Source organism: Peromyscus eremicus, chromosome 7, assembly GCF_949786415.1.
Source record: "Peromyscus eremicus chromosome 7, PerEre_H2_v1, whole genome shotgun sequence".
In the NCBI taxonomy this organism is placed as follows: Eukaryota; Metazoa; Chordata; class Mammalia; order Rodentia; family Cricetidae; genus Peromyscus; species Peromyscus eremicus.
In genome coordinates this window covers 68,568,812-68,590,222 of record NC_081422.1, presented here as the reverse complement: position 1 = coordinate 68,590,222, position 21,411 = coordinate 68,568,812, and the positions used below count along the sequence as shown (strand labels likewise).

Sequence of the window (21,411 nt, the reverse complement as noted above, 5' to 3'; positions counted from 1 at the left end):
TCATACTCCCCAACACATTCTAAGTACTAGGAAAGCTTCACTGGAAGAACACACAGGTAAACCGCTCACTTACTTTTCAGAGGGGAGGAGTTTCCCACATATGATAGCTCTATTTCTTCAGTCCACCCCATCTTCGGCGAGATCCGCAGCCTTTCACAAATGGTGTGCTCTGCCACCGGATCTGGTTGACTACTGATGGGTGGATTTCTAAAACTCTTCATGTGCTGTTGAACTTCAGCCAAGAGGACAGCTTGTATTGCTTCAGTTACCTGGGACAGTTTTTATTTTCATGAATTATATAATATTATTCCAAATTATTAGCAGTCTTGTAAAAAAAGCATCCAAAGCCCAGAACTTTGAGTTTTTCCATAAATAATACCATCCCATTATGCTAAAAGTAACATCAAACATCTCTCCTTATGAGTAACAGTAATGATGCAGAGACTCACAGATGCCCCACCTGCAGATGTGGATCCAGCCTTAAATAAGTTACTTATACCACCCCCACCCCCACCCCCAAGGCTCAGAGAATATTGCAAAAGAGCAAGTGGGGAGAGCCAAAAGGCAGGCGAAGGGCTACAAGGTGCCAATCAGTAGACCCAAGCAACTATCAACTGTAGTTACCTGCACTGGGCCCACACCAGACCTACCCTATCAACCATCAGTCAGGACAGGGGGAGAGGCTTAAGGGTTCTATCTTTCACCTCTGAACTATGAGCTATTGATACATTCTGGGAGAAGGACATCACTGTCCTTAGGTGTGTGCCTGTAGCTGAGTCCAACAGTCTCCACACCCCTGGTCACACAGATGGCCCTGATTAATCTTATCAGGTCATAAAGCCAATCAAACAGGCAGGAACATGAGAGGGAGATCTTCAGAGAGGAGGCAGGGTGGACAAGAGTGGTAGGGGGGTGGAGGTGACAGTGGTCATTATTCATGACACACATGTGTGACACTGTAAACTAATAACAGTAAAAAATAAAATGTAATAAAGAAAAGGTCTGGGCGCAAACACCAGCCTTGTATTCTTTGGAAAATGTAAGATTCTGAAAGGGCACGTGAGAAGGGTTTTTAATTACTTTACCTAATGATACTGTTTTCACGTTTCTCAGATGGTGCAGAAAATTTGTGCAATGTTCAGACCTACCAGCAGCCACCAGGGACCCAAAGAAGTTGGAAGAGAGATGTGAATAGGACATCATACAAAGCTGCTCTCTAAATCACCTAATTTCACATAAGGAAATGGCCAATTAAAGTCACAACCCCAATAACAACTAATCTGCTTCCAAGAGAATTCACATCAGACAAGGAGTTACCTCTGCTAGGATGACCCCACCTCTTCTGGCTACTCTTCTCTGCACCCACCTTTGTGTATCCTTATGGGGCACCTCTATGCTTTGTCTGATCCCTGTCCATACTTGAGGCTTGGTGAAGGGAATGTTCTAGAAAGTCATCTTTCAGGATAAGAATAACTGCCTACTTGCATTCTCAGGGAAGAGGGGATTCACTGGATCTTAGTAGCAGGAATCTCCTCTAATGGCATGAGGCATGTAGACGATATCATACCTGTACAGCCTGGTCTCTCCAACAGGAGATTAGCTTCAGAAGTGAGATGTCAGCCTCAGGTGTGTGATACTCATTCCTACCTAGAAATGCAGAGAATTCATTTTAGTAATGCAACTCACGCTCGGTCCCTGATGCTGTCTGCACATTAGTACCATCTGGGGATGCTTGTTTTTACAAACACCAAGCTCAGGTTCAACCTTTCAGGGGGTGTGATTTAGCAGGTCCAAGGATGGGAACGGGTAGCCGGTAGCACTCTGGGGAAGTATCTCAGATGACTTTCAGATACAGCCAGACTAAGTAGACAAACAGACACTGACAAGCTGCACTTACTTTTATACTTAATTCATCTTTCTACTCTTTGCCAAACTAGGTCAAAGCACTGGATTTTTCTGTTTCTTACCTCCTCATGCAAAGAGCTCAGGCTTGCCACAAGTCGGCACCCATCACAGGTAAAATCAGAGACTGCATTGGCTTGTCCTCATCCAGCCCTTCATCTCCTACTGATGGGTAAAATACTAATGCTTCATACTGTGTGTGAGGCATTGTTTCTTCTAAGGCTGTCTTCTTTGATACCCTTTCTATCTTTGCCTTAAGTCCAGTGGGAAATTCTAACTGTGAGAAGGGGCTTGTTCTATGTACATTGATCCATACCGAGACTAACAGTTCATCACACAAAAGAGCAATTAATAAAAAATAAAAGTGCCTTCTCATTAATTGAAAATGTATATATAATCATCTAAATGAAAAAAAAATCAATCTCTTAAGGCTCTCCGATGAGTGAAGGCATCATGCAGGTCTCAGGTCCTGGTAGAAAATAGGGAAGCATGATGGAGGCTTTCCACGTTGGAAAAATTGCAGTTCTACCTGTCTCCTAAAATTAAGGTATTAATTCATATTGGACATTCTAGTAACAACTACTAAGGTTAGTTTTTATTCATTATATTTTCTATCAAACATCCTATATAGAAGCAAATTATATATATATTACATATACATTTTACATGTATGTGTGTGTATGTTGCATATGTATATTTTTATTAAATTATATTAGTGGCCAAAGAATGGTGATGGAACAAACATGCTGGGTATAAAGCAAATTAAGAACATAAAAGAAGCTGATAATGAATTGCGTTATTACTATGATTTTTTTTTCTAAAGGAGTGTGTAATAAGAATTTGAAATAACCAATCATGGTGCACAGACCTATTTCCAGAACAGCCCCATTCTGAACTCACTCCCCCAGCTCCACAAGTGCAGAAGAAGATACTTTCTTTTGATCTCTCTCCCCTTCTCCTCTCTAATCTTGCTGACCTTGTGACTCACCTTCAAAGCTAAGGCTCAGTCTCCACTGTAACTACTTACTGGCATCGTGGGGCACTTCACAGTATGCTTTAATGCGATGTTAAAATTTTAATATGATAGAGATACCAGAGCCAACTTTTCTTGGCAGTGTCAGGGAGTCATAGAATTAATTGCAACTTCAGGGGTAAAGATGAAAAGAAAACATCCCAGCCTTGTCAGCATTACTCAGTCACCATTTCTGCTAACGGGAGTGGGCACTGGTTCCTGTCAAGCCTTGAAAAAGAGAGCTCTGGTGTTATTTCACTTTTCAGGGTTTTGGATTTAAAAATCAATTCCTAAGAAGTGAGTCTTTTCCTATACCTCTCTGCTCATCTCATTTCTCTATTATGAAAAAGAGGTATTTTATTTGTCTCAAATTTCAGCTCTGTGTGTGTGTGTGTGTGTGTGTGTGTGTGTGTGTGTGTGTGTATGACATGTGTGCATCTGTGTACCTATGCAGGTCTGAGTTGGACATCAGGTGTCTTCCTCAATTGCTCTCCACTGTAGTTTTTGAGGCAGGGCCTCTCATTGAACCTGGAGCTCACTGATTGACTAGGCCTCCTAGCCAGTAAGCTTCAGGGGCCCTGCTGCCTCACTTTCCCCAGCACTTGGATTTCAATCATGTGCCACCATCCCTGGATTTTATGTGGGTGCCGGGGATGTGAACTCAGGTCCTCATAATTTGCACAGCAAGCATTTTACCTATCCAATCATCTCCCTGGCCCTCTAACCTAATCTTACTTGTTAAAAAATGGAACCCAAACACCAGCAGTATGACTCAGCAGTAACACTAACTCTCAAGGCTATTCAGCTGGAGACTCACAGGAGAAGCAGGAGCACCCTTGGATCTGGTTAGTTATTCAGTCTTTACAGATACATACATGTTAAACCTTAAATTTGAATCGTTTTCCCAGTACTACAAAAAACTCTAGTGAAGGAAGCATCCCCATTAAGAGCATATACACACTAAGAAGAAGGCAGGGGATACCTAGAAGGGATGCTGCCAAAGGCATGCAAAGGAAGAGTGATTTGATGAAGGGAGAAGGAAAGAGTCAGATCTGCATGCCAAAGCTGCTTCTCTGGGTACCAGCAGTCTGTCATTGATCTATCTGATTTTTAGGAGCCCTGTTTTGTTTTTTTTTTTTTCTGAGAATAACAGAACCTTCTTATACTTTTAATACATAGGGTTCTTTATACGTCAAGTGAAACTTCATAAGCAAACCATTAACAGAATTCTTGGAACACACCAGGATCCCATAATTGAATGCTATTTGTAAACTCTCCTAGAAAGAACCTTAAATTTTCTTTATGATAGTCTTATAGAGCCAGTGTGTACCACAGGTCAGTGATGCTTAGCTACAGAGGTAGCATTAAATCAGAACAGGATCCTTATTCTCATTTTGAATAGGGATTTAATAAAAGTGAAAGACATTCCCAAGGGTGTATACATAGTAATCTACAGAGCTGGAATTTGAACCCCACTCACCTATTTCATTCAACTCTCAGAAATTGTTCTAGTCAGCACGTATCTTTTAAGTCTACTCACTTGTTAGTTTCATTATACACTAATCCAGAACAATTGCACAAGTCCTTCTAGACACTAGACATAATAATGAATGAGATTGTCATAGAAATGAAAAAGTGTATGGAGAATAGTACAGCGGGGAAAAAAGGTGGGATGTTATGGAGAGGAAGTGGGGCATTTGAGGAAGTCTTAGAAGATGAAGATGAATGGAAGGACAGCAGGTAGGGCTCTGTGGACACCAGAGGAAGGAAAAATCCAGGCAAAGGCAGAACCAATGCTGAGGTCTTAAGACCTGCTTGTCCTGTTGCTTAAGGATAAAGAGACAAAAGTAAATGCAACTTCACTCTGAACCAAGACATGATGAGTGGGAGTAGTGATTTAAGCAGCATCTTAGGCTTAGGGAAATGTAGTGAAAAAGAAGCTACTGGAAGGGGGAGAGAGAGAGAGAGAGATAGAGAGAGGAAGAGGGGGGGTGTCCTACTTGGGAATAGAGTATAAGAGTCGGGAGTAGTGAGTGGTTAGGGACCTACTGTAGCCATTCAGCAACACATCAGGGTGAGGGCTCACACATGGGGCGTGGCCATGGGTAGTCAGAAGCATTAGAACTCTGGGATGACGGAAAGCTTAGACATGGGATACGAGTTGAAGAAACTGTGAGACAATGGCATCAAAGTTCTGGACCTGAGCAACAGGACTGAGGGAGAGGTCCCTAGGATGCAAAGACTTGGAGAGGCAAATGGGAGATGCATTGGCCATTTGGCATCAAAACACAAGCTAAAGGCTGAGACGATTACTCAGGAGAATCTGAGATTGTTACACTCGTAAAAAATAACCTCCTGAAATAGCAAGAAAACTCTCTGACAGTAGCTTGGGGGGAGGGGAATGATAAAGCTATGGATGCAATCAACCATCTAATAAATCACACAGGACTTTGCTATCCAAACCTTTCATCTACTGAGAAGTCTCAGCTACTTGGGCATCTAGAAACCCATGGATGCAATCTATGCATTCTTACAATGTTACTTATATAAGCATTGCCATCTAGTTATACCATTATTTTACTTTATAGGAAAAAAAAATACACCAGCTCATATCTGTGTCATTAGCTCTCTTACCATTTCTTAGGTGGCCGTAGAAACTTGATATATTCAAAATATCACTTCCATGAAATTTCCCCTTGTTGTGTACAGACTCCATTTTGAAGGGTCTGTTGAGAAAAAAGTTTTAAGGGATATTACTTTAAAAGTATGGTAAACTCTTCGATAAACTGAAGACACATACTCAATACTACCCTAGCAAATTGGGGGTTGAACACAAATTATTTTCATCATTGTCTTCTAGACTTAATTCCTCAACTCTGATCTACATACATTCTCAACTGATCTTCAAATCTTAGCGTATCAGAATGAACTGCAGCCCCCTTTACAGGAGAGGTCTTGCTACTGCAGAGCAAGGTGTCTGGCTGCTGTGACTGATTTAGGAATTCCAAGTTGGCATCCACCAGGGAACTCTCCCCAGGTACCGTCAGGTTCTGTGCTGGGTCATTGTTCCTGACACTGTCAGGGATGCTGCCACAGGCTGTTTCTTTCGAATTCAGTGCAGCCACACACCCTGTTGGGAAGCACACAGGGATTTCTCTGCCTGCACAACTATAATAAAGTGTTAGCAAAATAGACAAATTTGTTGGAAGGATTTGATATGACATATCCAGTAACACATTATTTGAATTTCTCAATAAAACATAGTATCCTGGCCCCAGTAGATCAAACTCAGAGGAGCTGACTTAGAAAAGTTCTCATTTCGACACCTCCATTCCAGAATTCATTGAATGGATAGTTGGAGTTTTGCTTTGTTTTGAGACAGGGTTTCACTATGTAGCCTTGGCTGCCCTGGAACTTCCTATGTAGGCCAAAGATCAGCCAGCCTTTGTCTTTTCCCCTGAGTGGAGTACTAGGATTAAAGACATGCACCACCACACCTAGTATTTTAATGGGCAGTTTTTGAAGCATAGATAGTGTTTGTGGTGACTTTTTAAGACCTTTTAATGATAAGCACGTTGAAAGCCCCTCAAACCACAGGACCCCTATTCCACCCCAGATTCTGTATTAAAAACAAACCTCTGCCCTGCATCCCCCTGATGGGGGAGGGGGAGGGACTGGCAGCCCTAAGTCTAGAGAATTTGAAGGATTCTTAGCATCAATCATTCCCCAGCTCACTTTGTATATAAGGGAAGTAAAGTCTAGGCAGGTTAAATGGCTAGCCCCAAATCACACAGTAGCGCCACAGTGGAGGCAAGGCTCTCTCCTGGGTGTTCAAGCTCAAGACTGATAATATAGTTGAAGCATACCTTGCTGTTATATAAACATTTAGTAAGGGGGGAGAGGTTGTTTTAAGTCTATCTTAATTTTGTTGTTAAGAATACAGGAATGAGCCGGGTGGTGGTGGCGCACGCCTTTAATCCCAGCACTCGGGAGGCAGAGCCAGGCGGATCTTTGTGAGTTCGAGCCCAGCCTGGTCTCCAAAGCGAGTTCCAGGAAAGGCGCAAAGCTACACAGAGAAACCCTGTCTCAGAAAAAAAAAAAAAAAAAAAAAAAAAGAATACAGGAATGTGTGTGATTTGGGCGTTCAAAATGAACAAAAGAAAGTAGAGTCAAATTGTTCACATGAAGCAGAACCCCGGCCCCCACTTCAGCCTCTGTTTTCTCCCCATCCACACCAGCACACTGGATATTAAACGCCCGTGACACACCATCATTACAGTGTGAAGCAGCAGAGAAGTTCGTGGGATCCTTCTGAACCCCCAACCAACTGGAAGCACTGGAGGGCAGGAGCTCTGTCACAGCATCAGGGACAGACACTTGCTGACCTGAGCGCTCATGCAACAGATCGCAGAGACACCCCACCACCACCACCCCCCACCCTGCAGTGCAAGCAGGTCCAGTTCTGTCCTTGAACAGCGATGTGGACTTGCCTCACCCTCTCACCCCTACCAACCACTCACCTTGCCTCACCCTCTCACTCCTACCACTCACATCACACACCTTTCTCCTTGGCCCCTTCTTTCATTCCAGCAGTCTTTATTTGTTTTATGTATAGAGTTTTTATAATTTGAGTGAGTCCCTGCCTCAGTCAAAACTCTATTTTCTCTATCTTCTGTAGGCCATAAGCTGTGGATATACTTTAATAAGTATTTGGTGAACTGAATTCAATTTAATAAAATCAGAATGAAAAATGTAATTATATATGTAAAGTCACAGCATAGCAACTGCCAAATATTAAACTACAGCTACCATCCATTACTGGTGAGCTGGGCCTTTTACAAGGCACAACCCATACACAATCACACCACCCCTATCTGGATAAGCAAAGCACACGTTGTGGTATGAGTTAAGAGATGACATTTCCAACCATCATAAGCACCTATCTAAGACTTATTTGTTCACACCTAACTCACACCATGTAAAATAGACTACAAGATGTGGACTTGTATATGGACATATGTAAGTACATAGGTATGTATGCACGTCAATCTATCTATGCCTTCACTAAGAATCTAACTCTCTATGTTAGATACTGTTCTAGCACATAGGAATACAATGGATATTTGTTGAGTAAACTAATATTAATTCTAATTTTATTTTCATGTTTATGTGTGTATTCAAGTGTGTGTATGTGTGTGCATATGCGGGTAGAGGCCAGAGGTCAATGTTGAGTTTCTTTCTTGACCTTTTATTTTGAGACAGGTCCTCTCACTGACCACTTAGAGCTCATCCATTGTGCTAGACTAGCTGGCTAGCCACATCTAGTGATCTACCTCTCTCTGCATCCCCAAGGTTGAGGTTAGAGGCACCCACTGGCACACCCAGCTTTCATGTGAGTGCTGGAGACTCAATCTCAGGTCCCCATGTGTGCATGATGTCAAGATGTCTTCCTAACCTAAATGAATATTAAAACATAGGGACACATAATTATCCTCCAACCCAATGAATTAATGGGAAAATGATTTTTTTAAATGGGTTCCGAATTTAAAAAGTTGTTGCATCTCTAACACTGTCTCCCAACAGAAGGAAGAAGATGACAGAGCTGAACATAGAGGATGATCATAACAGCCTTGATGACTCCATTAGAACCATCGGTCTCTCTAGAGCTTCTTACCTGTCCATTTCACAGGCCAAATCCAAAGGCATGTTAACTAACTTATTAACTAAAAAGAGTCTGCTCAGTAAATACACTATAGTATCCGATTGTTGCCAAGATTCACAGTGATTTCCTAGGCCCCTGGGACTTCCAGTCTGGTCTGGAAGAGTGGCTGTGTATTTATTTGACAACTCCAAAACTTTTCTGGAGAATAGATTTACTCCTGAGTACTCCTTCATTTCAGTACTGCATGCATCCCACCCGGGTAGCATCAGGGAGAAGAGGTCTTCATTTGAAGCGAGCCCCAAAGACACAGGACCCTGCAGCTTTAAGATGCTGAGATGCCTGGTACAGAGGCTGTCTAACTCTTTATCCACTCCCCACGGCAAAACACAAGACAGAAACAATTTGGCCATATCTATTGTGAGGCTGGCATCAACCTTTCTAGATGGTTTAGGGCGTGTCTTTTCGGAGCTCTTCATTTTCTTCTGTCTTTTAATGCCATCACTCTCCTCTGGAAATCTACTGATATTGTCCCCGGGGGGCAGGCTGTCCCCACTTGGCTTGGCGTGTGCCTCAGCCTGGAGAGAGCTACATGACGCCTTGTTTCTTTTCATTGTCAATGTCTTTTTCTCTACTGTGCTCTTGGCTCTCTTCAAGATGTCACTTCCATAGAATGATCCAGAGTGGTCAACATCACTTATGGGAGTGGGGAGCAGCAATTCCACAAGATTTTCCAGATCAAACAGGAGAACATGGAAGCCAATATGACTCCATTTTGTTTTCACAGGCAAGACATTGAAAGGTCTTGGGACTGATGTGGCATCAGCAACCTGAGGGGAAAGATATGAGTATATCAGAGTTCATAATAAGTATTAAGGTTCTATGATGCCATTGTGGCAGAAGAAGAAATATTTACTTACAGTTAAAGGTAAGAATTATTAAGTTCTGCTAAAAAAAAAAAGCCACAACAATTGGTTTTGTTTTAGTTATGAAACTCCCCTTCTAAATTGAGCATCGTCGATTCTGCTGACAATCACTATAAACTTTCCTTCCTCAAAGATTTTCCCCTTAGTAAATTTGAACTAGACTTCTGCAGAACAGCAGCTGTAGATCAGTATTTTTAAAAAGAAGTCATTTTGTGTGTGTGTGTGTGTGTGTGTGTGTGTGTGTGTGTGTGTTGCATGTGTGCAGATACCTAAAGAAACCAGAAGAGGGTGCCAGATTAACTGCATCTGGAGTTACAGTCAGTTGGGAACCACCATATGGTCGCTGGGAACCAAACTCTGGTCCTTTGCAAGAGCAATACATGCTGTTAACTGCTGTGACATCTTTCCAGCCCTATCCCATATGTTTGTGTGTGTGTATGTGTATGCATATGTATATGTATATATACAGTGTGTGTGTATGTATGCTGCAAACATATAATAGGTGATACCAAAGAAACTAACACTGAAGGAATGAACAAGCTGCCCCCATTTGGATTCCGCAGCAGGGCATGCCTTGATGTCAGGACTGGCCACTAGAGCCAAAGGTCTCAAGTTTATGATTCCTTTGCTTCCACTTAAAATCTTCCACATGAATCCTCAACTGACCTATTAAGCATCACTGACAAATATGTATGTTACAGCAATTAAATTCAGCAAAAACAGGGTGAATCAATGAAAATGGGAAAGAGCATAATATCACGTTCACGTGAAAGTCAGGAATAGGGCAGTTCAAATAGTCTCAAATTCAGACAATACATTGAAAATTATACCTTCTTAATTTCTTTTTTATAAAAATGTTATCTTCTCAGAGAAAATAAAATAGTTATCTACAGTTTTTTTCAAAATTGACCATTTTTATGACTTAAAATTTAATTACTTTTTAGTTTTCGCTCTTGGAATTGACCTGCAATAGAGAAGGGTTTCCATGTTTTGTTATCCTGATGTCTAACTGCCCCAGTGACTGCTGTGAATTTTCCCTCTGCCCACTGGTCTAATTACTTGGGACGTCAATCGATGTATTTATTACCACTGGACACAAAATTGTGTAATAACACTAAAAACAAGGACAACATCTAATATAGTAGGTCACCTTACTTTGCTCACCCCCTTGACCTTCAAAGGTTCCCTATAAATTAGAAAACATATGTCACGTTCCAAGACATGTTTCTCACTTATTTAGATCACAATTAACATCTTTGAATAGTTTTTAATAATTGTTCAAATTGTTCCATAGATATCGTTATGTGATGGCCACGTGCTGACCTTCACAGTACTCTGAGGGTTCTTTTGTCTTTTTCTTCCCTCTTTTTTCTTCTCTTGCTAAAAGTTTCTCAATGTTGATATTCTTCTTAAAGAATCAAATTTTAAGTTTGTTTTAGCCTCTCAACAGGACAGTGTTTTTCTTGAAAGACAGTTTTGCTGAGCACACTATTTTCAACCTGTCTCACGACCTTTCGAAGGCCTTGTTCTGCAGACTCTGCCTTCCTTTCCTGCAGGGGAGAAGTCAGCTGCTGTCTGTCACTCCATCTGTCTACTTTTTCTTTAAAGCTCCATTTGCCATTAATATCCTGATGTTTATTTTTTCCCCAGATTCCAGTTGATTCCTTCTCAATCGAGTTTTAAGACTGTATTTTTGTTTTCTTTCTCCCCAAAACATGCTTATTTTATGTTACTCTGCTTTTGAGTTCTGCCTATGATTTCCTGGTTCTTTGTGTGAATATAACTGTGTGTGACTGTTTGTATGAGAGCCCCTTCAGACGAAGGGTAAGGACACATTCTTTGAGAAAAATCGAGTTGGTGCCTGCCTCATATACTGGGTTGTCACCCACAGGACAGTTGTAAAATACAATGTTTAGTTTCAAAGTTTTTCATCCATTTGTTGTATGGATTGTAAATTCTGACTCTAACATCACGGAATTCAGTTCTCTGTCAAAACTATGTCCCCCATCCCCTAAGGTGGACACCAACAAAAGCACAGAGTTGCACTTCCTTATTTGTGGGACACAATCTCAGCCTTGGTTCACATTCTCACTGAGTGTGAAGTGAGTCTGGAATGACCGACTTGGGCTATTACTAACATCTCATTTCCTCCTAGACGGGTATGCTCTCTTTAATCACCTGTGGAGTGGTTAAAGTTAACCCAAATTCCCAGAGACACAACCACCTTCCAGCTTTCTGCAGAATTTACTGAGCTTGTATTCCCATTTTGATTTTATCATCTCAGGACTTCCTTACATGTCTTGATAATTCAGATAATCGTTTTTAGAAATTAAAAAATACATTGCCTATTATTTTTAGAGAATGTAGTAGGACTAAGGTTTAGGATACCAGCCTAAAATTGACAGAAGTTGGGTTTACAAGATCAGTATTTTTTTAAAATTGGTTTTCATAGAGAAAATGAGCATTCTTATATGCCCCAGAATAAATATACCTGGTGTCTGCTACAAGGAAAGCAGCTGATGTTATATTTTAAAGCCTTTAAAATATTATATGTCATTTAATATTGAAATTATCTAAAACTAATTCATCCCTCAAGACAACTTCAAACATACAGAAAGTCATACCAAAACAATGTACAGTACAGAATTTTTATGGCCTAATTTGTCTAAATACATCAGGTGTGTATTCCTAAAGAACTGTCACGGGGCTGTTAATAAAGGATGCACCAAATATATGATGCCATGGCAAGGCGTCCACAGGCATTGCTGATGGGGTTGACTGGGCTTTTAAAAATACAACCCCATTTATGAAGATATGGATTTGCCAGCAGCTCCTTTTGTCTGTGTTTTAAAATGTCCACAAAATTCTCTGTTTTATTATACCAAACAACAACTTCTTTTAAAACAGTCATCAATGTTGCCAAAGAAAATAGTGCTAATTTCCAGGCTTTGGCATGCTGTGATTCGAGCTTCCAAGGCCCCCAAAGGCCATGGGACAAAGCTTGATCCTGAGTTTACTGCACCTGCACCTTTTGGGGGACCCTGCAGCAGCTGAAGTGAGGTTACTGGGAGAAACTGGGATGCTGTGACTCTGACCCTCACTTCTCTGTCTTTTTGCTTCCTAGCTGCTAGTTGCTGACCAAGTTTGCTCCATCACAAGCAGCACCCCCACCCCACCCCAGCTGTACTTTACCAAAGGCCTAAAATCCACGGGGCCAGCTGACCAAGAATTGAACACCTAAAACCAGCCAACAAAATACTCCTTTTCTCCTTACGAACCATGTGTCTCGGGCACTTTGTCATGTAAAGGAAATCAGGCGAACACAACACACCGCCCAGGAAAGCACAGGAACAGAAGCGTAAGAACAAAAGTTAAGAGGCAGATTAGCAAAGGCTAGGAGTGTAGGCAGATAAAGAACTACACAAATTAATTCGTAAATGACTCTTTTCTCAGGGCATAAAAAGGAACAAATGAAGCAAAATAGCACAGGAGACCAGCTTTAAGCCATTTATCTCCACACACATAGACACCATGACACACAAATAAATACCTGCTCACTCTCCCCCCCCATTCATGTAAACATGAAAATATAACTTAAACCACAATAGGTAACAAAGCCAGAAGACTGTTACTACTATGACTGTTAAGTATGCTGTTACTGTTGATGACTTAAAAATCCAGCCATTAAGCCTCGTTCTTATACTTCCCTTAAGCCTATGTCTTACTTACATCTGACCAGAGAAATTTACTTAAGGAACTGGCTCCTAAGTGAGAAACAAATGTCTCCAAACCCATTTAAGCCCATCTAAGCCCTAATTACAGTTCAGTCAAAAGTCATTTCGCCAAGATCAGTCCTTGGCCCATGGGCTTCTGCGCACTCAGAGCCTCACTCAGAAAGCTCTCGCTCCTGGTCCTTGTACTCCTGAATACAGTATTTCCCTTTGAAATTTTTCTGGTCATGAGTTTAAAATTGGAGAAGGCAAAGGATTTTGATTAAGCTCTTTCCACAGACTACAAATAAATACCTGCTTCATATCCCTTCTAGAAATACAAGCACCTAAAACAATTCAATGTGTTCTTGGTACTTTTTAAAATTCTTTGAAGTGGGATCTCAGACTGAGGAGACAGAGATACCTTAAAGTGAAGGGAAAAGTGTTAGATGGCTGCTGGAGAATGCCCCAAAACATACTTGGCAAATGGAGGTGTGGAGCAGTAACTCTTCAGTCAGCACTTCATAGTCACAAATAGAGGAAATGTACATGGCTGGGTTTCAGTGAGAAGTGTTTAATAACTACCTCAGTTTCACTTCTGTGGCTGAGATAAAAACCCTGACCAAAAGCCACCTAGAAGAGAAAGGGTACGTTTCTGCTTACAATTCCAGGTCCCAGTCCATCACTGTGGATAAATCAAGGTCGCTATTTCAAACAGCTGGTCACATCACATTCATAGGTAGGAACAGAGAAAAGGAATGTGTACACGCTCCCTTGTGTTATGGAATATTACTTTAACTATGCAGAGGTGTGTTACATTTGCTTATGCTGCATTTGTTTAATGGTGTAAGGATGCATTGCCTTGCCTACCTAAGGCACCTGGTTGGTCTAATAAAAAGCTAAATGGACAATAGCTAGGCAGTAGAGGGATAGGCAGGGCTCGTGGGCAGAGATAATAAATAGAAGGAGAGAGAAGGGAGAGGAGAACAAGGAGAACAAAGGAGAAAGAGAGGGAGATGCCTGGGGCTACACAGGAAGCTGCCAGACATACAGACATGGAATAGGACATACAGAATGGAAGAAATGTAAAAAAGCCCCGAGGCAAAACATAGATGAAGAGAAACAGGTTAAATTAAGTAATAAGAGCTAGTGGTACAAGGATAAGACAAGGCTGAGCATTTATAATGAATAACAAGTCTCTGTGTCATGATTTGGGGGCTGGCAGTCCAAGAAAGCCTGCTACACACTTGCTCGGGCTCAGCTCCACGTTTCCACTCTTATATAGTTCGGGATCCCCTGCCTAGGGAAAGTGTTGCCCGTCATGGGCTGAGTCGTCCCATTTCAATTAACTTAAGACAACATATGTCCACAGGCAAACCTAATGTAGACAGTTCCTCATGAGACTCTCTTCCCAGGTGATTCTAGACTGTGTCAAGCTGACGAGCAAACTGTCACACTACCCATATTTTTTGTGGCCCAAATTACAATCTTTATACAGTTTGTCATTTTACTACTCTTTAATCAACTGTAAGAACCCCTTTATTGATATGATAGCAATCTATTGGATACTTTACTAAGATATTCCCAGCTTTCCCTTAAGCTTTTAAAACACAGGTTCTGTTACATATTTAAAATGGTTTTAAAAATAAAAACAATCATTTTAACGTACCTCTTTGATCCTCTTAAGCCCTTTATGGCACAATTACTAAAACGATTACCGCATTTTATACTTTTCTAGAAATCTGTGTGGAAAACCTGCCAGGTCCTGAGTATATTTTGTGTAAGGTGGGTATATGATTTTTATACATTATATAAAATGACAGGGGGCTGGAGAGATGGCTCAGAGGTTAAGAGCACTGACTGCTCTTCCAAAGGTCCTGAGTTCAATTCCCAGCAACCACATGGTGGCTCACAACCATCTGTAATGAGATCTGGTGCCCTCTTCTGGCCTGCAAGGACACATGTAGGCAGAATACTGTATACATAATAAATAAATAAAAATCTTTAAAAAAATAAAATAAAATAAAATGACAACAAATTATACAAAAGCCACTTGTGAGGTTTCTTCTCTTGATTTCAAGTTCCATCTCTTCAAATAACAAGCTCCTTTTTATTCTATTCCATCTGTCTAGTTATCTGCTCCTGAGGGAGCACAAACTCGATTGCTTCGTTATACATAACATGCTTTGGGATGGATGGATGGCGAGAGAGATAGCAGGGTTCTCAGCCACCATTCTGCAATGTTCGAATTCTTCTTGGCTCAATTCCTATATTTATCTTTTCTATAATTTTATATTGCACTTCCTAAAATTCAACCAATGAGAGTTTGATATTTTTCAATATTAAATACACAGATTTGGGGCTTGAGCGAAGGCTCAGTGGTTGAGAACATTGGCTGCCCTTCCAGAGGACCTGGGGTTTAGTTTCCAGCATGTATATCACAGCTCACATTGTCTGAATTCCAGTTCTAGTGGGTCTGATACCCTTTCGCCTCTGCAGGCACTGCATGCACGTGGCACACATACGTACATACATACTTACTTACATGCAGGCAAACACTCATACACATAAAATAAATATAAATCTTTAAAATAAATAAATATGGAAATGTATGTACTTAGGAGTGTGAATATATTTAAAATACTGTGCTTTCCTTCTGGGAGTACATATTTTCATTAAATCAACAGCTTTTCTAAAATTTGTAGTAGTATTTTAAATACAGTTTTTATGAGCTATTCCATGATTATCTGTAATGTTTTTGTTTTCTATATTTATGGCCATTTGTAACTGAATGTTATATTTTCAAATTGGTAATATTTTCATAGGAGTTTTTTTTTATTCAACTACTTTGCTTAACATTTTTAACATTAAAGTTTTTGATTCATTAATCATTTAGCAGGATGCCCACCATTACAATATTTGAATAGAGGTAGCTTGTTTTTCTGCATTTAGTTCTCTTTATTAAATATTGATATTTGCTAAAACTTACGTAAAAACTCTAAATAACAATAGAATGCTGAAATGGTATAATTTTAATTAGGGCTGATAATTACTGCTTTAAAATAATTTGATTCATATATTGTAACTGTAGTAGATAACTTGGGGTTTCTTTTTTCTGCTTCTGTTATGGAAGTACCTACCGTCCACCTTTAATTACTAACTGGATGTTAATTTGCAAACATATCAGGCAAATGAAATATTGAATCCTAAAAAATAGGACTTAGTATCAAAATACAGTATAAACTAGTAATGACTACATAATATTCTAGACTCCTAAGTGGTTTCTCCTATCAAAGATTTTCCCAAAGGAAAAACTAAAATAACATTAGTAGGTGGGAGGTCCACCAAGTTTTATTTTATATATACTTGTGTGTACGTTGTCTCAGCATACAGAGAGGAAAGGCTGTTTTTCAGTTTGCCATCCTCTTGCTTTCACTACCCAAGTGCTGAAATTATAGATGTGCATCATCACACTTCGATATCAAGAATTATTTTTAATGTTTGTGAGTGTTTTTGCCACATGTTAGGTATACACTGTGTACATGCAGTACCCACAGAAGCCAAGAGAGGGCACCATATCCCCCGGAACTGGAGCTACAGACAGTTGCGAGTTCCAAGTACAAGAGCTGGGGATCAAACCCTGGGCCCTCTGTGACAGCAACCAGTGCTCTTAACATCTGAGCCATCTCTCTTTTATGGCCAAATATTGTTATTCTAAACTCAAGAACTATTTTAATCTAAATTTTACCTATCAGCACCAGCATCTATAACAGGCTGAATCCCATATGAAAAAACACAAACACCTCCTAACCCCACAAATTTCTATCTTGTATTCTTGAAAGCATCACGTCCACAGCCTAATAGCAGAGGTGAGCCCAGTGCTGAGATCTTAAGAGCTAGCAAGGTTTTGTTGTTCTTTTTTCCTCTCCATAAATGTCAGGGTCTTCTCTATTCTGTCAAGCACTCACTCCTAAAATTCAGCCTTGGTCCATTAGTGATGTATGAAAACCAATACTGCTACACTGTATTTTGGAAAGTCTTAAATGACATAGAAACCATACCTGAAAAGTCAACTTAATGTACATGTTACTGACATGATATCCAGGAAGAGGAAAGCCTCTTGCAATCCCCTGCCCCCCTCAAATACATCAAGGCATCAACTGATTTAATACACATAATCACATAAGAATTTCATGGCAAGTGCAGTTCAGATACTGTTTTACCTGTCTCACCTTGTCCCTGAAGGCTTTTTACCGCTGGGATCCACCTGGTTCTGGGAACTCAGCTATCTCCCTTACAAGACACATTTCCAGTAGCTGATGAAGGGCCTCAGGGTGGCTCCCCTCTCTCCGCCCTCTTGCTAAGACTAATCATTTTGCTGACACAATGAAAGCGCCTGGTGATCAGGTGCCCCCTTTGCAGGCTTCAGCGCCTTTTTATAAGACTCTAAGCTCTAAAACACAAGTTAAGAGGAATCTCTAATAAATATGGTTAAGAAATTAACATTTTTCTAACATTAAAACAATGCCATGCAGTTTTCACTTTGGAATCATTTGCTCTAAAAATATAGATTTGATACGGATATTGGCTACAGAATGTCTTAGTTTATAAAGATTAATGACCCAGGGCATAATGAGTGCCTGGTCTCTATCCCAATAGCAAATCAATTAATAAATTGCCTAATGAATTCATGTACTAATAACAACTAAATGTTTACCAAGCAAGCCCAGCAATCCCTCTCAAGGCATAGGAAGGCTATGTGAGATTTTCTTTTCCTCTCTGAAATGTCTCCATCCATCTTTCCTCAGAAAGATGATGCAATTAGCCTAGAAATCTCAGACCCCTGTTTTTTCCTAAGCCTTCAGCACCACGGTCTCTAAAATTAATGGGACCTAGCTGGGGCACAGTGCCTGTCAAACTTTCTTTGTGGTACCCCATGCAATGTCGAGAGCCGACATTCAAGCCTCTCTACCGTTCTGCTGGTGAAAGGCTGCATTCCGTCTGGATCTTTCTGGCTTTGGGCCTGTGTATATCCACCCTCAGAATAATAGTGTCTGTGCTGGTTAGTTTTATGTTGACACAAGCTGAGTTATCTGTATGGAGGGAGCCTCAATGGAGAAAATGCCTCCCTAAGATCAGCCTGTAGGCAAGCCTGTTATAGGGCATTATTTTAGTTAATGACTGATGGGGGAGGCCCAACCCATGGCGGGTGGTGCCACCCCTGGGCTGGTGGTCCTGGGTTCCATGAGAAAGTAGACTGAGCAAGCCAGTAAGCAGCACTCTTTTGTAGCCCCTGCATCAGCTCCTGCCTCTAGGTTCTAGCCCTGCTTGAGTTCCTGTTCTGACTTTCTTCACTGACTGACTAAATGTGGATGTGTAAGTCAAATGAACCCTTTCCTCCCCAACTTGCTTTTGATCGTGATGTTTCATCATACCCATAGGAACCCTAACTGGGACATTATTGTTTGCTTAAGTTAAAAGCTGAGTGTGTTTGTGTGTTTGCATGTGTACATGCATGTGTGTTTGTGTGTGTCTGTCTTTTTCAACAATTTGCCAGTTTGCAGAATTAAACTTAAAATGTCAGATTTTAACTGCAATCAATGGCATTCCATGGAGAATCACATAACACAGAATTTAATTTACCTATGCAAAATAAATGTAAGAGCAGAGATTTTAACCATTGAAAATGTGCACAGTTGTAAACATTCTATATTCAGCCAAATTCTAGTTGTAAAATCAAAGTCAAATTTAAATTTTGGAGAAAATCCTAGGTGCTAATTTAATAGTGAGTTGATACAGTTATCTCAGGGATAAATTGTGTTATGATTTAAGGAAAGCAGGCTATTTTGCCAGCCATGAAATGAAGCCATCCTTGCCGCAGCACAAGGATTAGAGGGAGTTTCGAGGGTTTATGTTTAAATATTTTAACCTGCTTATAGCAGTGAAGCTATTTACCACACACAAACACAATCCGAAGGCACGAAGTGCCCCTCACAGTTAGCATTGTGAATTTAAAATAAGGTTTATCTGACCACGTCTGTGCTTGCAGTTTGGAGAATCTCTTTAGTGTCCACTCTTTGTGCTACATTGTTCAACTTAAGACATTTTTTACAGGGACTTGAGAGATGGCTCAGTGGTTAAGAGTACATGTTGCTCTTGCAGAGGACCTGAGTTCAATTCCCAATATCCACATTATGGTTCACAACTAACTATCTGTCACTCCAGGTCTCTGCAGACACACACACGGTACACAGGTAAAATAGTCATATAGATAAATAGACACAGGAAAAAAAAGATATTCTTATTTAAAATTTTAGCTGTTCAAAGGAGATCATTCATATTTTACCCCAAGAATTTTATTTTTTTATTGTCAGAAGCTGGTACCACTTTTAAAGAGATTTAAACAAATTGGTTACTAAATCAGATCAGCAAAGGGCTTGGCTCTTCCTGAACCAAATACACTTAAGCATTCATATCAAATATGTTGAGTTCACAGGACACCATAGCAGGCAAGGCTATGCGGCTGATGAAAAGCTCATGTCTCACAAAGATGAAATCCGGGAGCCATCACCGGGCCACTAGCAATGAACACCATCGATGTGTCACTCAAACAATAAGGTGCAAATGAAAGTGTCAGCCATTCTCTGAGACCGTCAGAGCCCTATGTTACTGGATGTAGCTGTCGGCAATAAAATCATCTGGGTCCATCTGGTCAGGTGGAGGGTGGCCTGAGTGGCCATGCAAACCGTAGACAAAAGAGAAAGGCCTCATTCTGTGGCTGATGCACAGGAGAGTTTGGGGAGCCGAGCTCACAGCAGAGACAGTATTATCAAACTAATGGCGTAGGCAATCAGCGGGCCACTGTGCATCCCACGTACCAGCAGGGCATCCATTTTCAGCTAAGTGCTGGCGTACGTTTCCTCTTGCTCTCGCCACTGCAGGGGTAAGACAACCCGGCACTCGAGACCCACTGCCTGGTAATAAATTACTATATTGGACACTTTTTGTTTTCTGTCGCCAATGACTTCCCTGTGTAGTCTCACTATCATTACCAATTAAAAGGCAGCCTGCTTCAGCCAACTGTATCTCACTATGTATCAGCCCCGATGCTCCCAATTGCCTTGGCACGTTCCGCAGGGTCAAGAGGCCCCTTTGACCTCTTTCTACTAAGTCTTCCTGACCACTCACCATTGCTGCAATCTCGGCTGAACAGATGGACACTTTCTGTGGCACTATAAAGCTTAGAATATAAAGATAAATGAAATTGTGTCTCAGGCTTCACACTGGTTTATGAGTCTGCTCTACAAAACCTCCAGTCTTAAAGTCTATAATCTCACCGGGGCTAATAGGAAAGACTGCTTGTTTCTTTTTTAATTGTCAGCTTTATAATTTAAGTCTGAGAAGTGATAGAATTCTGTGAGCTGCTTAGTGAGTTGACTGTATTTCTAATTAATCTAAAAGCGGATTTTGAAACGTAGGGCACTGTTTCCTACGCCCTACTGTTTTCATCAATGACCGATAGAGGAAGTCACCCCACAGTCGTGTCCATGTTGAATGAAGGCTGAATGTCCTAATTTGCCTCATGAATAATGTTTCTTGTACTGCATCACCAACTTTCTCAAAGGTGACTCTGGTATTTTTGCTTCCCCAAACATAAAAACTAATAAATATTCTCTTTATTGTGACTTTTTGACATATTCATGTAATTTTACCACCATGGTTACTTGAATATTTTAAAATTAATAGTTTAACCTTGGTAGCCTATGCTATATTTTTCTTCACTCAAAGGCTGTCTCCTTTAAATGAGTGTGTTATTTATTGTTTAGATCAGACTACTTTTTTAGAATGAAATAGTGAGCTACTAATAATCACATTGGAACCACAGCTGTGAGCCATGACTGTCTCAGCCAACCCGGATGTATTCCACATGAACTCAGATGTGTAAGGCCATTAATTTACTTATGGAAAATAATGAATGTTTCTGCATCACTCAGAAAATGTGACTGGTGGCCTGGGGAGATGTCTCCTGTCTCTGTGCATAAAGTGCTTCCAACACAAACACAAAGATCTGAGTTTGGAACCACAGCACCCATATAAAAACAAGGTGTGGTGGTATGGGCATGTAACCCAAGAGCTGGGGCAGGGCAGAGAGAGGCAGAACCCAGGTGCTTGCTGGACAGGCTGTCCAGCCAAAGCCTATGG

General features: G+C 40.7%; 1 protein-coding gene across 1 annotated transcript in view; it reads right to left on the bottom strand.

Moving 5' to 3' along the window:
- The window catches only part of Wdr72 (WD repeat domain 72), a 160,619-nt gene that overhangs the window by 74,708 nt on the left and 64,500 nt on the right, over positions 1-21,411 (bottom strand). Inside the window, exons 14-17 of the mRNA XM_059267006.1 lie at positions 8,589-9,403; positions 5,549-5,640; positions 1,568-1,647; positions 74-269 (exon numbers count right to left, since the gene is read on the bottom strand). Of these exons, the coding sequence (XP_059122989.1) occupies positions 74-269; positions 1,568-1,647; positions 5,549-5,640; positions 8,589-9,403 (1,183 nt within the window). The remainder of the gene's footprint in view (positions 1-73; positions 270-1,567; positions 1,648-5,548; positions 5,641-8,588; positions 9,404-21,411) is intronic.